The sequence below is a fragment of the Mobula birostris genome, chromosome 8 (assembly GCF_030028105.1).
Source record: "Mobula birostris isolate sMobBir1 chromosome 8, sMobBir1.hap1, whole genome shotgun sequence".
NCBI lineage: Eukaryota > Metazoa > Chordata > Chondrichthyes > Myliobatiformes > Myliobatidae > Mobula > Mobula birostris.
In genome coordinates this window covers 139,854,540-139,871,823 of record NC_092377.1, presented here as the reverse complement: position 1 = coordinate 139,871,823, position 17,284 = coordinate 139,854,540, and the positions used below count along the sequence as shown (strand labels likewise).

The window sequence follows — 17,284 nt, the reverse complement described above, 5'->3', positions numbered from 1 at the left end:
TGTTGCAAAAGAGTTCCTATTTGTTTGTCTTGGGACGGCCTTTCCCAAGGCCTGTAATAACTACCCAGCTCAACGTTACCCAGATGACTAATAATACACTTTAAATGGAGTCTAGTAGCAGACCAAGTCAACACACTACGTAATAGTCTGTATGACCTACTACATTGTAATTCGACATTCATGTTTAGAGACTTATTCAGTTTCTTTTAAATGTCCCTGCACTCTCCACTGACTTCATTAAGTTGCTTCCTTTCTTCTTGCAGTTTATTTACGTACTGCCCGTTATGACGCTTGCCGGTTAGAAGAAGCAAAATGCCTGAACTCATGAGAATACTCTGGCTGTGGCCCTGGTATGAGGCACTATTCAGGCAAGACGGCAATGAATTGGCTGGAGTGGTGGGAAAAGGTCACTCGAGGGCGTGGAGCTCGTTCCGTGGAGGGACGGGAGTCAGTTACTCAAATCCAGCATCGACAGATTTTCATATGTTAGTTATATAAATCATTTTCTTTTTGAAGGAAACAGATAAACTATTTCTGGTCTTTGGTGAATCATAGATAAGGGGATGGAGAGTAAATATAGTAAATGGAGAGGCAAGGAAACATTTCAGACACAGTGGTCTGCTGAAATCAGGAAATTACAGCTCAGTTATTTATTTTAAATCAAATTGTAGATTTTGTTAAACAGAAGTATTAAGAGAAAGAAAAAGAAGACAGGTAAGTCACGGATTAGTCTTTCTGCACTCCTGGGTGATGCTGGTGAGGGCTGCAGGGGGAATATTGTGTCGCTTGGCTGTAGGAAAGATGCCATCAAGCTGAAGAGAGTGCAGAGGAGAATTACGAGGATGTTGCTGTGTCTCAAAGAATTTAATTTTGTGAGGGTGAGCACTCAGACTTTATTCAATGCAGACAGAACAGGCAGGTGACCTTACAGGGCTCACAAGGAGCATGGGTAGGGTGAATGCACGCAGTCTTTTTTCCAGCGTTAGCAAATTAATAATTAGAGAGTACAGTATATGTTTAAAGTGAGAAGGCAGAGATTTAATAGTAACCTGAAAGGCAACTTCTTCCACACAGAGGGCAGTCCTTATAGGGAATAAGGAACAGGAAGTGGCTACAGCAGGTACAGTACCAACATTTCAAAGACGGGTACATGGATAGGAAAGTCTAGAGGGATCTGGGACTAGCTTCAATGGGAAACTTGACAGGCCTGGACCAGTTGGTCCAATAGGGTTTGTTTCCATTCTGCAGGACACGACTCCAGTACCCTAAAAGTGAACAGACTAGAGTTCTCTTCCTCTTTTACTCTCAAGCTGAGCTTCAAGCCAGAGGTTTGCCAGCAAACAACCAGGATAAGTTAGTCCTAAATAATCCATTTTAAATATTAATTTATGTTGTATGTACAGAGGCAGCAGGGGAAGAGGGAAACTTTGTTCACAAGTTCAGAATTCAGAAGCTAACATGTGCATGTGAACTAGTCCCAAACATTTGGACATCAGAGCTCTGCGGACTTGGAGGGAAATCTGTCTGCTGAATTCACACCAGGTTGGAACAGAGGTACAAAGGGAGAGGAACAGCTACAAGGGAGAAAATGCAAGGTAATTTACATTTTTTAATCAAATTAATTCGATTAAATTGAAATGTTTGGCATTTTCTAGTGTTTATAATAGAGTCAGCACAGAAAAACCCATTAGATCCATGCAGATCTTCTGCCCATCTGTATTTCATTGGGGTTGTGTCCCTCTACGCTCTGCTTATTTATGCAATCCCTAAATAACTCTTAAACATGCAGTAACAACTTATCGGTTTCCACCAACTCCTCTGGTAGCATTTTTCAGACAGCCAGTTTTTAAAAAACAACACATTTCAGTGTTTGATAGTTAACATTTGTGAATCTCAAACTTCCAGAAGCATGGGAGTTCATTGACAGTTTAGGCTGTGGGGGTCTCCAAGTTTTTCTGCGGACATGGATTACTAGTTATCCCCAAAGTCGTGCGCTGCACAGATGCTTTTCTGAGCAGCCTCCTGGAGGAAATGTGTGCAGGGAAACTGACATGAAACAACTTCAGATTTTAATGGGCAGGCAGCAACAAATTAACTTCCCTGGCAAAAAAAAATCATTCGAGTCCTTTAAAAACAAAAGAGCAAATACAAACGGTGGTTCAGATCTAGACAAGGAGCAGTTTCATTCACAAAAAGATGAACCTGTACATTCAGCAAAAAATTGCTTTTGTTCAGTGCCCAACCTTGTTAGTAAATATAATTATTTTTTTAAGGTTAAGTGTAGAGAACTGCCATTCAGCCCAAACATCCATGCTGGTAGTTATACTCCATTTTGAGATGTCTCTAGACTTTACTCATCCAAATCCATCAGCATTACCCTCTATTTCTTTCTTCTATGCACTGTTCAGCCTCCCATTAAATACATCTAGACCACTTGACTAAACCACTGTCTGTGGGAGTGAGTACCAAATTCTCATCACTCCCTGGCTAAAACAGTGCCTTCCTAATTCTATATTATATTTCCACAGTGAATGTTGTACATCAGTGAGTGTCTGCTCAGCCCCACAAGTGAAAATATTCTCTCTTCATCCACTCAAAAGTTCTGATCATTTTAAGGGCATTTACTGGGAATCTTCTCAGCCCTTTTTTAGTCAAAGGAAGAAATTAAATTTGTTTATCTGTTCCTGATACATATAAACTTGCACTTTTGGTATAATCCCTGCAAAATCTTCCCTGTACTCCATATCCTTTTCTGTAATCTAACAACCAGGTTGGAAACTACCTTACCAGACATAACACAGATCCCATTCCTCCAGAAATAAATCCCAAAGCATAGTTTGCTTTTTAATGACCCTTCTAACCTGAGGCACAACTTTTAGTGATTGTTGTGTATGTTCCTTTACCCCATCTACATTCCGACCAACCAAGTAGTCAGTATCTTTCTTATTCTCCTACCAGAATGTACTCACATACTTACATGTTAAAGGTTATTTGCCAATTAACTGCCCACTCTACAAATTCATCAATATCATCCTGTAATCTACTACAATCCTCCTCCATACTGACCACTCACTCAATTTGATTGCGCCTGCAAATTGAGAAATGGTGCTTTGATTCCAAGCCATTAATGGAGATTCCGAAGAGCAGTCCTTCTGGCCCTGACCAACACAAATCACCCCCACTCATGTGCTCTGTAAACGCCCCCCCCCCCCAGAACTGCCAGAAATCTACTCTGCTACCTGCTCCCCAACTCAACACTCTTTCACGTCATTCATTGGTCCTTTATCGAACACCTTATCAGCAGCCTTTTGGAAGATCAGATGCATTACCTCTCTTTCTATTGGTTCATTATGATTCCAGCTGTTCATTATGATACTTTGCCACTAGACATTCTCCTATTCCATCATTTGAAAGGGATTCCATTGGATTTTCTACTTTAATTGCCAGACCATGTTCTACTCCCCTTCCTAAATGTAGGGATTACACTAGTCATCCACCAGTCTTTCTGCGTTCACTTTTCTCAAACAAATTAAATGCCTCTTATCTCTTCCTTGGAGTCTCCTAAAATGGATGCAATCCATCTGGGCCAGGGGTTTCTGTTTCCAAGTTTAAATGCCTTATGTCCTATTTCATTCATCATCTTTCTTTCCAATATCTATTTGTGCTTCTCCCTGATGAATGCCAAAAGTAAAATAATAATTTAACCTTTCTGTGAACCCTTTTTCTTAATCCTGCATTGTCTGAAATAGGCCCCATTTCCAACCCAACCTTTTTTGTACTGGTGCTGAATCTAAAATAGTATTTAACAATCATGGTTTTCTTTGTAACTTAGATTCATACATCCTAATCACTTTAACCTCCTTCCAAATCCCTTTGTAGTCTCCCAATCATTCACTCCTCTAACCAACACACACAAAATGCTGGAGGAACTCAGCAGGCCAGGCAGCATCTACGGAAAAAAAGTATAGTCGATGTTTCAGGCCAAGACGCTTCGGCAGGACTCACATTCACTCCTTTGCTACCTATGCATTTGGTGAACACCTTTTTACTTGTCCCAACTACTCTGTAAAGTCTTCCTTCATCCATTGAGTCTCACGTCCATTTAATTTCTTTTGTTTTCAGCAGCGCATTCCTTCTCACTCCCTTGAGTATCACTTTAAATGATAAGCTATCGCCCAGTTATTTTTATCCGGTATTAAGCAGATCCATTTGACTCCCATGAAGTGGAACATTTCATTATTCAGCAAAGTAAAATTGAAGTGCTCCTTGACTTTGAGCTAACGAAAGCCAACAGCAGTAAATTCATCGCATTTTTTCCCTTCTGCTTAATACAACTTGCAGCCCAACATGTGGCTTTTGAAATGGTTCTAGCTGCAGCCAGATGTGCTTGAAACCAGAACCAATCACCTCTCTTAATCAGAAATTAGGTTGGTATTCTATTAACTCTAAACAAAACTGTATAGTTTGCAAAAAAAAATGCATGCCGGCAATTATGCAAATGATTCCCTGTCTATTAGAGCACAGACCAGTGATGACCAAAGCTCTTTCCTGCTTATATCTCCCTCAGGCACAACTTGTTGTTCACCACTCTCATACGTCTGTCTCCTCTGCTTCCCACTCTATCGCAACCCTTCCCTCGTTTACTCTGCCCGCCCACCCTCTCTCTTTCTTTGCAATTTAAAACCTGCTCTGCCTTTAACTTGTCGCAGTTCTGATGAGAAACAGTCCCTCAAAGGCCCACACTGTTTCTCTCCCCTCAGATACTGCATGACTTGACAAGCACTTCCAGCCCTCTGTTGCTATTTCAGCTTTCCAGCACCTTTGCTCCTAAGTTACCGTGGCCTCCCGGGAGGAATTTAGAGATTTCCCAATTCTCTATCACATTGTTCTCTTTGTCAGTTCACAGCTCACATACACCAGTCACTGTACGGCCAGTGTCATGGATATCCATTGAGGAATTCTCAGCAATGCTAACCATATCCGTTGGCCCCACAGACCTTGTCACTCTCAAGACAAAAAATAATTTGATATAACTCAATTTCAATATGTTCCATTAGTGGGAGTAGGCTGTAATGAAACATTGGTTTTCAACAAAATAAACAAGCTTATCAGCTTAAAAAATTGGGAGCAGACTTACAAACAAGGCTAGACACCAGGAAGCAAAGACATATTTTTTCACTCATACTGTGCAGCCTCAGGATATAAGGACGTCTCTTTGGCAAAGAGATGAAGAGGAATTTCTTTAGCCAGAGGGTGGTGAATTTGTGGAATTCATTGCCACAATTGCTGTGGAGACCAATCCACTGGGTATATTTATAATGGAGTTGATAGGAACTTAATTTGTAAGAGCATCAAATGTTATGGGGAGAAGGCAGGAGAATGGGGTTGAGAGGGAAAATAAATCAGCCACGACTGAATGGCAGAACAGTGTTGAAGGGGCGAGTGGCCATATTCTGCTCTGTGTTTTATGGTCTTGCGTACAGATCTCTGCCTTCTCCAAGCAATACTCCTCCAAGCCTAAACTTTCACTTATTTGCTGCTCTGCTGCACTCAAATTTTTATCCCTATTTTCCCTGAGTTTAATTTTTAAAAATGCACAGCAGGTTACATGTTTCACAAGCATAGGTCTCTAGGGAGAGCACCCAAAATAACTCGAGGAAAGCAGCTGGACTTCTGGATCAGAGCAACCCAGACTGCCACCACTATGGCCATACTGTCTGGAGGAAAGTGTGAATCCTTCTTCAGCAGTTGGGGAAATAAGTAACTAATTAAATCTCGAATTGAAAGGAAAAGATTAGACTTGTTACCAGTACAAAGCTATCAGACTGACTAATGTCCCTCAGGGGATGGAACCTGCCATCGTTACTCTGTTTGGCATATGGCTGACTGCAGACACACAAATGTAGTTGACTCCTACCTGCCCCCTCAACTCAGGAACACAGAGAGGTGGATAATGGCAACACTCACAACACACTGGAGGAACTCAGCAGGTCGGGCAGCATCCATGGAAACGGTCAGTCAACGTTCTGGTCCGGAACCCTTCGTCATGACTTTAGAGGGAAGGGGCAGAGGCCCTATAAAGAAGGTGGGGGGAAGGTGGGAAGGAGAAGGCTAGTAGGTTCCAGGTGAAAAACTAGAAAGGGGAAAGATCAAGGGGTGGGGGAGGGGAAGCATGGAGGGGATAGGCAGGAAAAGTGAAGAAGGAATAGGGGAAAACACAATGAATAGTAGAAGGAGGCGGAATCATGAGGGAGGTGATAGGCAGCTGGGGGAGGGGGCAGTGTGAAATAGGAATAGAGGAAGGGAGGGGGAGGGAATTACCGGAAGTTGGAGACTTTCTATTCATGGTTCTGCCTCCTTCTACTACCCATTGTGTTTTCCCCTATTCCTTCTCCACCTTTCCTGCCTATCACCTCCCTGCTTCCCCTCCCCCACCCCTTGATCTTTCCCCTTTCTGGTTTTTCACCTGGAACCTAACAGCCTTCTCCTTCCCACCCTCCCCCCACCTTCTTTATAGGGCCTCTGCCCCTTCCCTCTACAGTCCTGATGAAGGGATCCGGCCTGAAACGTCGACTCATCGTTTCCACGGATGCTGCCCGACCTGCTGAGTTCCTCCAGCATGTTGTGAGTGTTGCTTTGACCCCAGCATCTGCAGAGTATTTTTTGTTTTTGAGGTGGATAATAAATGCTCGCATTATCAACAACAACCACATCCCACTAATAAATTCAAGGACAAGTTCTGTTCTATTCATGGATAAATCTTACAGATTTTGTATCTTTTGTTTACGGATGTCCTACCCGTCGACCTTACGTTAATGATGGCATCTGTCTGGATGTATTCCATGTCGGAATCCTTTAGTCCCAGCTCCTCGCCGCCTCGCTCGGTCGTGCTGACAATTCCCGTCGTCACCGTGTTCTGCAGCGAGAAAGGACTTCCGATCGCCACCACAAACTCTCCAGGTCGCAGGTCAGAGGAGCGTGCCAGCAGAAGTACTGGGAGTGGACTCTGTTCAGAGGGAACAAGAATGGATTAATGCTCATTTTGTGGGGTGTGGAATGGTCCATCTCAAAGGCGTGCATAGTTTCGAACAGAAGTGATAATTAAGATCAAACTCCAAGGATCAGAGTTGTGATCAGTGACACACTTTTGACTCACTAAAGCCTCCGAGAAGGAATGTCAAGCATGTAATGGATTACACTTGTCTGGACAAGTGCAGCTCATTAAAACCAGGCAGTCACCAGAACAAAATAGTCTACTTGATCATTATCCCACCCAATAACCTGAGCATGCCTTCCCTCCGACACCATGGCTGCAGTGTGTACTGTTTACAAACTATACTGCAATTATTTGCCTTGAATAGCAATTCCCAAATCTGTGGCCTCCAACCATCAGTCAGGAGGACGAGGGTAGCAGGCACAGGGGTGAACCACCATCTGCGGATCACACACAATCCCCACTAGAGAATATATTGTTGTTCCTTTGTTTAAATCTATGGGAGCATCTTTACCAGAGAGGTTCAAGGCAGCCACCATCACCTTCCCAAGGGCCTCTGGTACATCTTCCACAGGCAAAACAAAATAAAAAGTATCTGACGTAACTGTGCAGAACTATGTCCTCCTCACTGTACAGGTGCCAGCAGGTGGCAAAATTAATAAGCTTGTCCAACTCCTGCAAGCTGCTTCATTTCAGGCACTGTTAGTGAGCTGAAACAAAAGCAGGGCATATTGCAATTAATCAGCAAGGCAGGCAGAAGTAAGGGGAGATGCAGAATTAATGTTTCAGGTTGACCACCCCAACATCAGTGGGGCAGCTGATCTGTTTCTCACTCTACACAATCTGCCTCGCAGCTTGAGAATGTCCAGCACCCTTTATTTCAGATTTCCAGCAGCTGCAGTCTCTTCAGTCTTACATCATCATCCAGCTCCATTTTGACTGAACCTTATTCATTTCTATCTCCTTACTGTCTTCTGGATTGTAACAAATCGTGCATCAATACATAACCTATTCCTTTGCCAACAATCTAAATTTTCTGTCCCTCTCTCTTCCTTTCCACTTTCAAAGACTCTTCACAACTCATGTTTTCAGTATTACTTTTATTTGCAGTTTGTTTTCTTTTGCAAATTGCATACTGGCGTTTGTCAATCTTTGACTGTTTACGTATAGTCTTACCTTGCAAATGCCTGCAAGAAAATTAACCTCAAGGTAGTATATGGTAACCTATACTTACTTCGATAATAAATTTACTTTGAACTTTGAAAACTTTATATTTTGCTTTAATGTTAACTCAAATCAGTTGAAATATTACGTCAAAACCCGAATTAAAAAGAAGCCAAACAGAAAAATGCGGAAATACAAACAAGTGGAAACCATCATCCCCACAGTTTAGTCTGGGTTTGAATCCAATGTCTCGCTCCTGTAGAGATCATGTTCCAAATCAACCTGTCAACCACCTCCTAACTGGCTCAGTTTCATACTGGGAAAGAGCTATGTTCACTTGAGAGCCAAAATATCAACGTCTTTGGGATTGCAAGGTGTTTTGTGGAACAAAGTAGGTATGGGAAAAAAAACTGATTAAAAAAATGAAAAAGAAGGTAAACTCTGATAGTCCACCATTTGATTGTTTAGAAATACTGGTGGTTTGATATGCGGTTACCAGAATTCCTTGATCCTCACTAGGTTCATTAGAAATTTTATTATGGTACTGTACAGAAGTTAGTATTCTGGCACCAAAGTCTGGAGATTGCAAGATTTAATTGGAGTTTTACTACACATCACCAATTCGGAAATGATGATCCCATCTCCTGCAGACTTACCTTTGGGTTGATCTTAATTAGGGCTATGTCTGACTTTTGGTCAATGTCCTTGACCTTTGCTTCATATGACTCTCCGCTCTTCAGCTCCACCTTAATTTTCTGCTTATTGCTGAGCACGTGTGCGTTGGTCACAATGAGGCCGTCCTCTGATACAATGAAGCCCGAGCCGCTTGCCACGGAGATTTCACGGCTACTGAAGGGAACCCTGCAGAAGAAACACAATTATCCTCAGAGCAGAATCAGCGCTGACGGTATAACTCCACAGCATGTTCGTCTTCCCCACACTTCCAACAATTTTTATTCCCCATCAAAGTCTACCCTTTTTCCAGATTGCTTACCCTATGAAAATACATTGGAAAAAGTGTGAAGAATACACGGATAGCTCTTCTCAAGTTTGGTGTGGTGTACATGGACCAAATGGTGCTTCATTTGGGACATCCTGCAAAGCTATAGTGTTGGATATGGCGGGCCTCCCTGCAAAACACTGCCAGGGAGAGTGGTGGAATCAGAATTACTGGAAGCAGCTAAGAAGCACCTAGACAAGCATTTGAATCGCTCAGGCATGGAAGGCGATGGCCAAGTGCCGGAATATGGGGTAATACAGATGGTCAGTATGGATGTGATGGATCAAATGGCCTCATTCTGTGCTGTAATACTACAAGAGAAGCCATTTGACTAACTCCACCAATCAACAGAATCACTGCTTACCCATTTTCTCTCTCTTCACCATATCCCCTTTAGCATCCAATTATCTTCCTCAGTTGAATATACTCAACTGCAGGTAGATGATTCCCTGAACTTATCCGCGGCACAATATTTTTGTTTATATATATCTGCTCACAGGATACGGGCATCAGTGAAGATGCACATTGCCCATCCCTCAACAGCCCCAAAACTGAGAGGGTCATCTACAAGCTAATTTACAATTAGCAGAGGACTTCCATGCAAAAGGGTGCCCGAAACACAGGTTATATCACAGGTCAGAAAGTAAGTGAAGGATTCCAAATGGAGGGCCACTCAGAGGCTCGTCTACTTATCATGCATCAGTTCCTCGGCCAGTTGGTAAATAAGTTTAGTTATGTGCAGTACTTTGTAAGTATTTACATTATTTACATTGTGGCTTACAAGACTTCCAGAGTTGAAACTTTTCAGGAATAAATTTAGTAATAAATTTGAAAGGAAGACTTTCAGAGTTTAATCTTTGAAGGAATGATTTTATTTATCAGTTAGAAAGCAGAAGACATCTTCCAATTCACCGAGAGTAACCACATATGAACTTTGCTGTGTGGGAAGCTGAGAATTTGGAGAGAGCAGGAATTCACTGTAGAGGAAGAAGGAAGTTCTTCCAGTTACCTTGTGAGGCAGTGGTGGTTTGTGGAAGCTCAGGAGAGTGTTTAAAACTAAGATGAAAAAGTAAAATTCCTGCAATTTGCCATAATTCTTCATGCTTCTCTTATTCTGTTAAGGCACAAAGCATAATAAAGTAGGAGCAGGAGTAGGTCATCAGCTCCTTCAACCTTGTGACACCATTCAATATGATCATGGCTGATCTACGCTGACCTCACCTCCTCTGTGTCAGTTCCCTCTACTCCGCAATTGATTAATATTTATCTACTCTACTTTATAGACGTCAGACGATCCAGCTTCCACTGCCCCTTAGGCCAGAGAATTCCAAAGATTCACCACTCTCTGCAAGAAGAAATTTCTGTGGTCCTTAGTTTTAGAGTAATAAATCCTTATCTTGTAGATTTGTATTCCTTTTATGATCTATACCTCCACTTACCAAAGCCCAAGATCCTATGGTCTTAGAGACAGAATCACACGCCAGAGAAACCAGAGATGGCCCTTCAATCCATCATATCCATACTAACCACTGGGTGCCTAATAAATATCCAATTTACCTGGCTCGAAATTCAAGACTGCAGACTTAAATGGCACTGGAGTCTCTGCCTCACTGTCTCCTCAGGCAGTGTGGTCCAGACTCCAATCACCCACTGGGTGAAAAAGTTCTCTCAGAACCACACTAATCTTCTTACCCCCAAATGCAAGCCTTCCAAAGTTAGATTTTGAAATAATTTTCATGGTCTTCTGCCGCCTTCAAGGTGCATGTCTTCCGGCCCCAGGTCCCTCAATTTCATCAACCCTTGAAAAGTTGTGCACTTAGTTATGCCACACGTGCTGCATAACTTTAACTTGCCCAATGTTCTGCTGAAGCTTATCCAAATTTCTCTTGACTATTTAGTGCATTTCCAAGTTCTGTGATCCCTAACTTGCTTCCAAGTCCAGTTCCAACTCCAATTCCTACATCCTCATCCCCCTCCCATGAAATGTATCCAGATCGTCCCCTGCGTTACACACCTTGAAGCTCCATGCTCCAAGTTCGAAACTGTCGGAAGGAATACATTGTGAAGGACTCAATTTGTCCTGCACACTGCCACAAGCCAGATCTATCCAGATTTCTGACTCATTGCATATCAATTTATATCTATGGTGAATGTTTCTAAGGTAGGAATGCAAGTTTTTAAACAAAGGAATTTGGGGAAAGAAGATTAAATTTTCTTTGGAGACAATTCACATTATCCCATTACACTTGGTCATTCAAGTCATTAATAAGCTTATAGAAACAGTGGTCCTTGCACCAAAGCTTGGGGGAACACCACAATATACCCCACTCCAGCCCCAATTATGTCATTGGGCAGTGCGTGAATGTGTGTATAGTTAGTGATTTCTTACCTCCGAAAGAGTTCAAGATGGACAACGGCAGGAGCGATTTTCTCCACCACGTCTGCAATGAAGTTAAACTTGTTTCTCATGCTGTCAGGATGCTGGAGATCTAAAGAAGGCAAGGTTTTAGAATTTAGTGAAAAGAAGCACAATACTGGCAGTCTGCCACTTAGTGGGGTTGGGGGAAGTGGAATAAAAGTTGATCATAATTATTTCGATTTTGCTTTTCATTGAAGGAATGATCACTGTGCCAGTACATCTGAGCCTTTTGCTTCCTCGCACAGTGGGAGTGCTGCACATTCCTCTCCCAAGACCTAACTTTCCCTTTCACTGTGTTGTCTAGTTAAGCACCCTCCCTAGACTGGTACCTGTTGCACAGAATTAAACTACAAGGCATTGCACCAGGCAAAGGTATTCACATAAGTTTCCTCACACACTTTGAAGCCTCATCAGAACTGTGCAGGGCATAGGTGAAGACACATCTGGAGAACTGTGTACAAGTGTGATCTCCTCATTTAAGAAGGGATTGAGTAGATTGAGCCTAGATTCACTGGAATTTAGAAGGAAAGGGGTTCCTTACTGAAGCAGAGAGTATTCTAAATAGGTTCCATTTGTCTGAGTGCAGAGGATGTTTCTCTAGAACGGGGCTGGAGAGTTGAACAGAATAAAGATGTCAAGCATTTGGATGGAAATCAGGAGACAGGAGACAGCAATTGCTGAAATCTGCAGCAACAAACAATCTGCTGGAGGAAATCAGTAGGTCGAGCAGCATCTATGGGGTTGGAAAGAAGGAGCTTTTTTTTCTCACAAAGGGCCAAGGTGGTTTGTGGTTCTTTGATTGAGAGAGCTGTGAAGAAAGTAATTATTGAATATTGGATGTATTCAAGGCTGATGTAGACTTGTGATTTGATTGCAAGAGATGTCAAGGGTTATGTGATCAGGCAGGAATGTGGACCAGGAACCTATGTCGGATCAGCTCAAGAGTTCTTATAGAGAGGCACCAAGAATCCAAGACACAGGGAAAGAACTTGCAACATTCCTTGCACTATTTCAGTAAGAACCAAGATCAAAGAGGCTACAGAATAGCCCAGGAACAGAGAACCATTGTTGCCGCAAAGCAAAAAAAAAACAGAAGGCTCATGGAGAAATGGAAATAAAGCAGAAAACAACATGAATTGTAGAATTTCCAGAAAATCATTAATGTTAACCCACTGAAGCTTGTCAGGCATATTAAGATCTGACAGTTTTCTAGAAATGGAAAATACAGAATACTGAACAGGAGAGAACAGGAACAGGCCCTTCGGCCCACAGTGGTGTGCTGAACTAATTAAGTTAGTAATTAAACATCTAACTAGACTAATCCCTTCTGCCTACACAATGACCTTATCCTTCCATTCCATATCAAAGAGACTCTTGGACACCTTGTTGTATCTGCCTCTACCACCACCCCAGCCAGCATATTCCAACCACCCACTACTCAGTAGATAAAAACACTTGACTGCACATCCTTACCCCTATCATTTAAATAGAGGCCCTCTGGAATTTGACATTTCGCCATGGGAGAAAGATACTGACTGTCTACTCTATCTCTCCCTCTCATAATCTTATAAATCTCCATCAGATCTCCCCTCAGCCTCCACCACTCCAGAGAAAACAAAGTTCACCATTCCCCATCCCCTTTTTCCTCTCCTCTCCTCTCCTCTCAGAGGGACCATCGCCTCCCTCTGGTGTTCCTCCCCCTTCCCTTTCTTCCATGACCTTGTGTCTCTTTCACCAATCAACTTCTCAGCTCTTTACTTCATCCCTCCTCCCTTCAGGTTTCACCTATCATCTGGTGTTTCTCTCTCCCCTCCCCTTTCTTTTAAATGTACACCTCAGCCTTTTTTCTCCAGTCCCATAACAGGGTCTCGGCCTGAAACGTCGACTGTACTCTGTTCCATAGATGCTACCTGGCCTGCTGAGTTCCTCCAGCATTTTGTGTGTGTTGCTAAGTTTGTCAACTTTCTCCATGTTAGCACATGCTCTCTAAACCAGGCAGCATCCTGGTAAACCTTTCCAGCAACTTCTCCAAAGCTTTCACATGCTATAATAGGGTGACTAGAACAGAGCACAATACTCCAGATACAGCCTAACTAGAGTTGTATAAGATTGCTACAAACTTCCTGACTCTTGAGCTCAATTCCTTGACAAATAAAGGCAAGTATGCCATATGACTTCTTTACCACTTTATCAAACTATGTAGTCCTCAGGAAACTATGGACTTCAACTCCAAGATTCCTCTGAACAGCAATACTGTGAAGGGTGCTGAAACCAACAGTGTATTGTCTCTTTACATGTAACTTCCAAAATTCCAGCACTTCTTATTTGTTCCGGTTGAATGCCAACTGCCATTTTTCTGACTGTATCTGCAACTGTTCTGTGTTTCAGTCATCACGGAACACTACACCAGATATGCTCAGGCTTTTCTTACCAAGGACCAGACGGTGTCTACAGTGGCAGAAGTGTTTCACCTATTATGGCCTTCCCATTGCTAGTCCTCTACACCATCCACAGCACCACCAATCTTTATATCACCTACAAACTTACTAGCCTTCCCACCTATGTTTTCATCTAGGTCATTTACATATATCACAAACAGCAGAGGTCCAAGTACAGATCTCTACAGAGCATCACTGATCGCAAACCTGCATCCACAATAAGCCCTAGTGACCACTACCCCTTGTCATATAAAAGCAAGCTAATTTGGAAATTACACGGCCAAAATTCACCATGGATCCTAATCTTCTGGATGGTTGTCTCATGAGGGACTTTTTCAAATGCATTATTAAAGTCCATGTTTACAACATCCACAGCTCTGCCATTATCACATTCTGGAAAGATTCAATCAAGTTAGTAAAACATGATTTGCCCTACATAAAAACAAGACGGTCATTCCTAATTAGGCCATGGTTTTCCAATTGTTTATAAATTCTAATCCTAAACAACCTTTCTAGTGACTTCCCTAGCACCAAGCCAAGGCTCACTGGTCTATGGATTCCAAAAATTATTCCTGTTTCCCTTCTTAAATAATGAAACAACATTAGCCCTCCAGGGCCTCAACCCTGGCTGGAGAGGACATGAAGACATTGGTCAAGGCCCCAGCAACCTTATCTCTTGCTTCACTCAATAACCTGGTGTCCTGCAACATCCATGTGCAATGTCCACCTTAATATTCTTTAAAAGACCCAGCACTACCTCCTTTTTTTATTTCAAAATGTTCTTGCAATTTAGAATGCTCCACACTGATCTCCCTGCCATCCATGTCTTTCTCTTTGGTAAATGCTGATGCAAAGTACTCATTTAGGAGCTCTTTTATCTTTGAGTAGACCTGCCCTCTCCCTAGTTATGCTCTTGCTCATGATCTATGTACAGAATGTCTTGGGATTCTCTTTAATCGTATTTGCCCAGGACTTTTCTGACTCCTCCTGGCTTTCTTAATTCCATTCTTGAGTTATTTTCTGGCTTATTTATAATTCTCAGGGGCTCCATTTGGTTTTTAGCATCCTGTACTTTACAGATGTTTCCTTTTTCTTCTTGATTAAGTTTATCATCTCTCCCAACATCCAAGGTTCCCTTACCTTGCCATCCTTTTCCTTTAGACCATACCTATCCTGTACTCTGAGCAGTTGATCTTTAAATACTTCCCACATGTCAGATCTGAACTTGCCCAAAAGCAGTTGTTCCCAATAACTCTGCTTAGTCCCTGTCTAATACTCGCATAATTTGCCCTGCTCCAATGTAATATTCTCTTGTAATCTCCATACTTATCCTTATCTATAACCATCTTAAAACTAAGGAGTTTTGATCACTGTTTAACCCCCCCTCCAAGTAGTATTAGTGAATGTCCTGGCCATGACATTGGTTCCCCGCCATTTACAGTGCAACCAGTCCCATTTGCACTGGTCACCACTGCCCCAGAGGAGGTTCCAATTATCCAAAAAAGCTGAAACCCTGCCCCCCGCACCAATTGCTCAGGCACACAGTCATCCGTGTTATCATTCTATTCCTGTTCTGAATAGCCCATAGCACTGGGAGTAGCCCAGAGATGACCGGGGAGGGTCGATAAGAGAACATGCCTTGCTGTAATCACTGGGATCTCATGCTTTCCTTACTGATGAATCAAGGAAGAACTGATGCTGGTTCACAGACCGAGGTGCTGAAGGGAATCATGAACCAAGATCAGAACTGTGCATCAGGTGTGGACCTGAACCAATCCAAGTCTCAGATCTGTACTTTCATTCCTGGGCTCCTCTATGCATCTGCAGTTACCCGGTTGGTCACTTCCACCGCAGTCTAACTGAGACAGCACCAGTGACCCAGGTTCAGCTCTGCTGCTGTCTGTAGGAACTTGTAAGTTCTGCCTGTGACCACGCCTTCTCCAGTTTCCTCCCACATTCCAAAGATGTACGTGTTAGTCGGTAAATCGGTCATGTGGGTATAAGTTGGGTCGTGTGGGCCTGTTGGGTTGGAGGGGCCAGAGGGGCTGGTTACCATATTGTGTCTCCAATTTAAAAAAAGATCTCAGGGTGTGTCCTGCCCCAAGTCAGACGAGGCTGTTCAGGCTTCATAACAGGAGCTTGGATCAATGGACAGCAGGGTAAAGTAATTGTACGGGAAGATTAGGGAGGCACAGTGGATGGCTTAGCTGCCTCACAGCTCCCTGTGCAGCAAGGTCAAATCTGACCTCAGGTGCTCTACCCTGCGGCGTTTACATGCTCCTCCAGGGATCCACATAGCAGTTCCCAAATCCTCCCACATCCTGGTTCTGCTGGGAGGTGAAACAACTACTGAAAGGCACTGACGTGTACACAATGAGTCAAACAGCCTTTTAGTGTGTCATTGTAAGACCCTGGCCTCAATATAATGAACTGCCCGGACTTGCTTCTTGCAGCTGCTATTAAGGTATTTGTGGCTGTGTTTTCAAACACGGGAAGAAATAATTCTTAAACCTTTAAACGTGTTAATGGAGTGACAACTGAGAATGAAAATAACCCAGATATTACTGTTTCAGTACATTTAATCAGAGGTCTCATTAATAAAAACTTCAGCTAAACAGCAAAATCTTGGCATTCCAAGCTCCATCCAAGAATAATATTCCATTCAGCCTCAGACAGGAAGGTTTTGGCAGGATCTACATACAAGGCTTCCTCCATGTGCTCCAGTAAGCTCTGCGAGTCAGTAGCTTAATTGGCAGCTGTAAACTGCCCCTATTGTGTGGTAGAATCTCAGGTGGGTTAATGAGAATACAGAGACCAGGCTCCAGCAGAAAAAAAAACAACTGGTGAATGGGATTGTTCTGAAAACTGACGTAGGTCGGATGGGCCAAATGGCTTCCTTTATGTGCAACACCAACCAATAACCACCTCCCCTAACTTGACTCTGTCTACAATTCCTGTTGCCACAGGGATGCATCAAACGTAATCAAGGACTCTTCCCATTCTTGTCACTCTCTCTTCTCCTCCCCTTTGGGCAGAAGACACAAAAGCCAAAGGGAATGGAATACCAGGGCCAAGGACAGCTACCATCCCACTGTTATCAATGGACCTCTTATACACCAAATGATGAACTCCTTATCTCCCAACCTACCTCACTGTGGCCCTTTGCATTGTCGATGCCCACTGTAACTGTAACACCATGTATTGCATTCTGAGATTAGAGACATTATCTTCATTTGTCACATGTACATTGAAACATCACCTTACGTTCT

General features: G+C 42.8%; 1 protein-coding gene and 1 long non-coding RNA gene across 3 annotated transcripts in view; one reads left to right on the top strand and one right to left on the bottom strand.

Moving 5' to 3' along the window:
- The window catches only part of LOC140201784 (serine protease HTRA1-like), a 42,312-nt gene that overhangs the window by 15,096 nt on the left and 9,932 nt on the right, over positions 1–17,284 (bottom strand). For both annotated transcript variants that reach the window (XM_072266471.1, XM_072266472.1), the window contains exons 2-4: positions 11,548–11,647; positions 8,815–9,019; positions 6,812–7,006 (exon numbers count right to left, since the gene is read on the bottom strand). In XM_072266471.1, coding sequence (XP_072122572.1) covers positions 6,812–7,006; positions 8,815–9,019; positions 11,548–11,647 — 500 coding nt within the window. The remainder of the gene's footprint in view (positions 1–6,811; positions 7,007–8,814; positions 9,020–11,547; positions 11,648–17,284) is intronic.
- Positions 564–17,223, top strand: LOC140201785 (uncharacterized). The gene is made up of 3 exons (XR_011886959.1): positions 564–714; positions 1,404–1,595; positions 16,982–17,223. It is a non-coding gene; the product is annotated as an uncharacterized lncRNA (long non-coding RNA).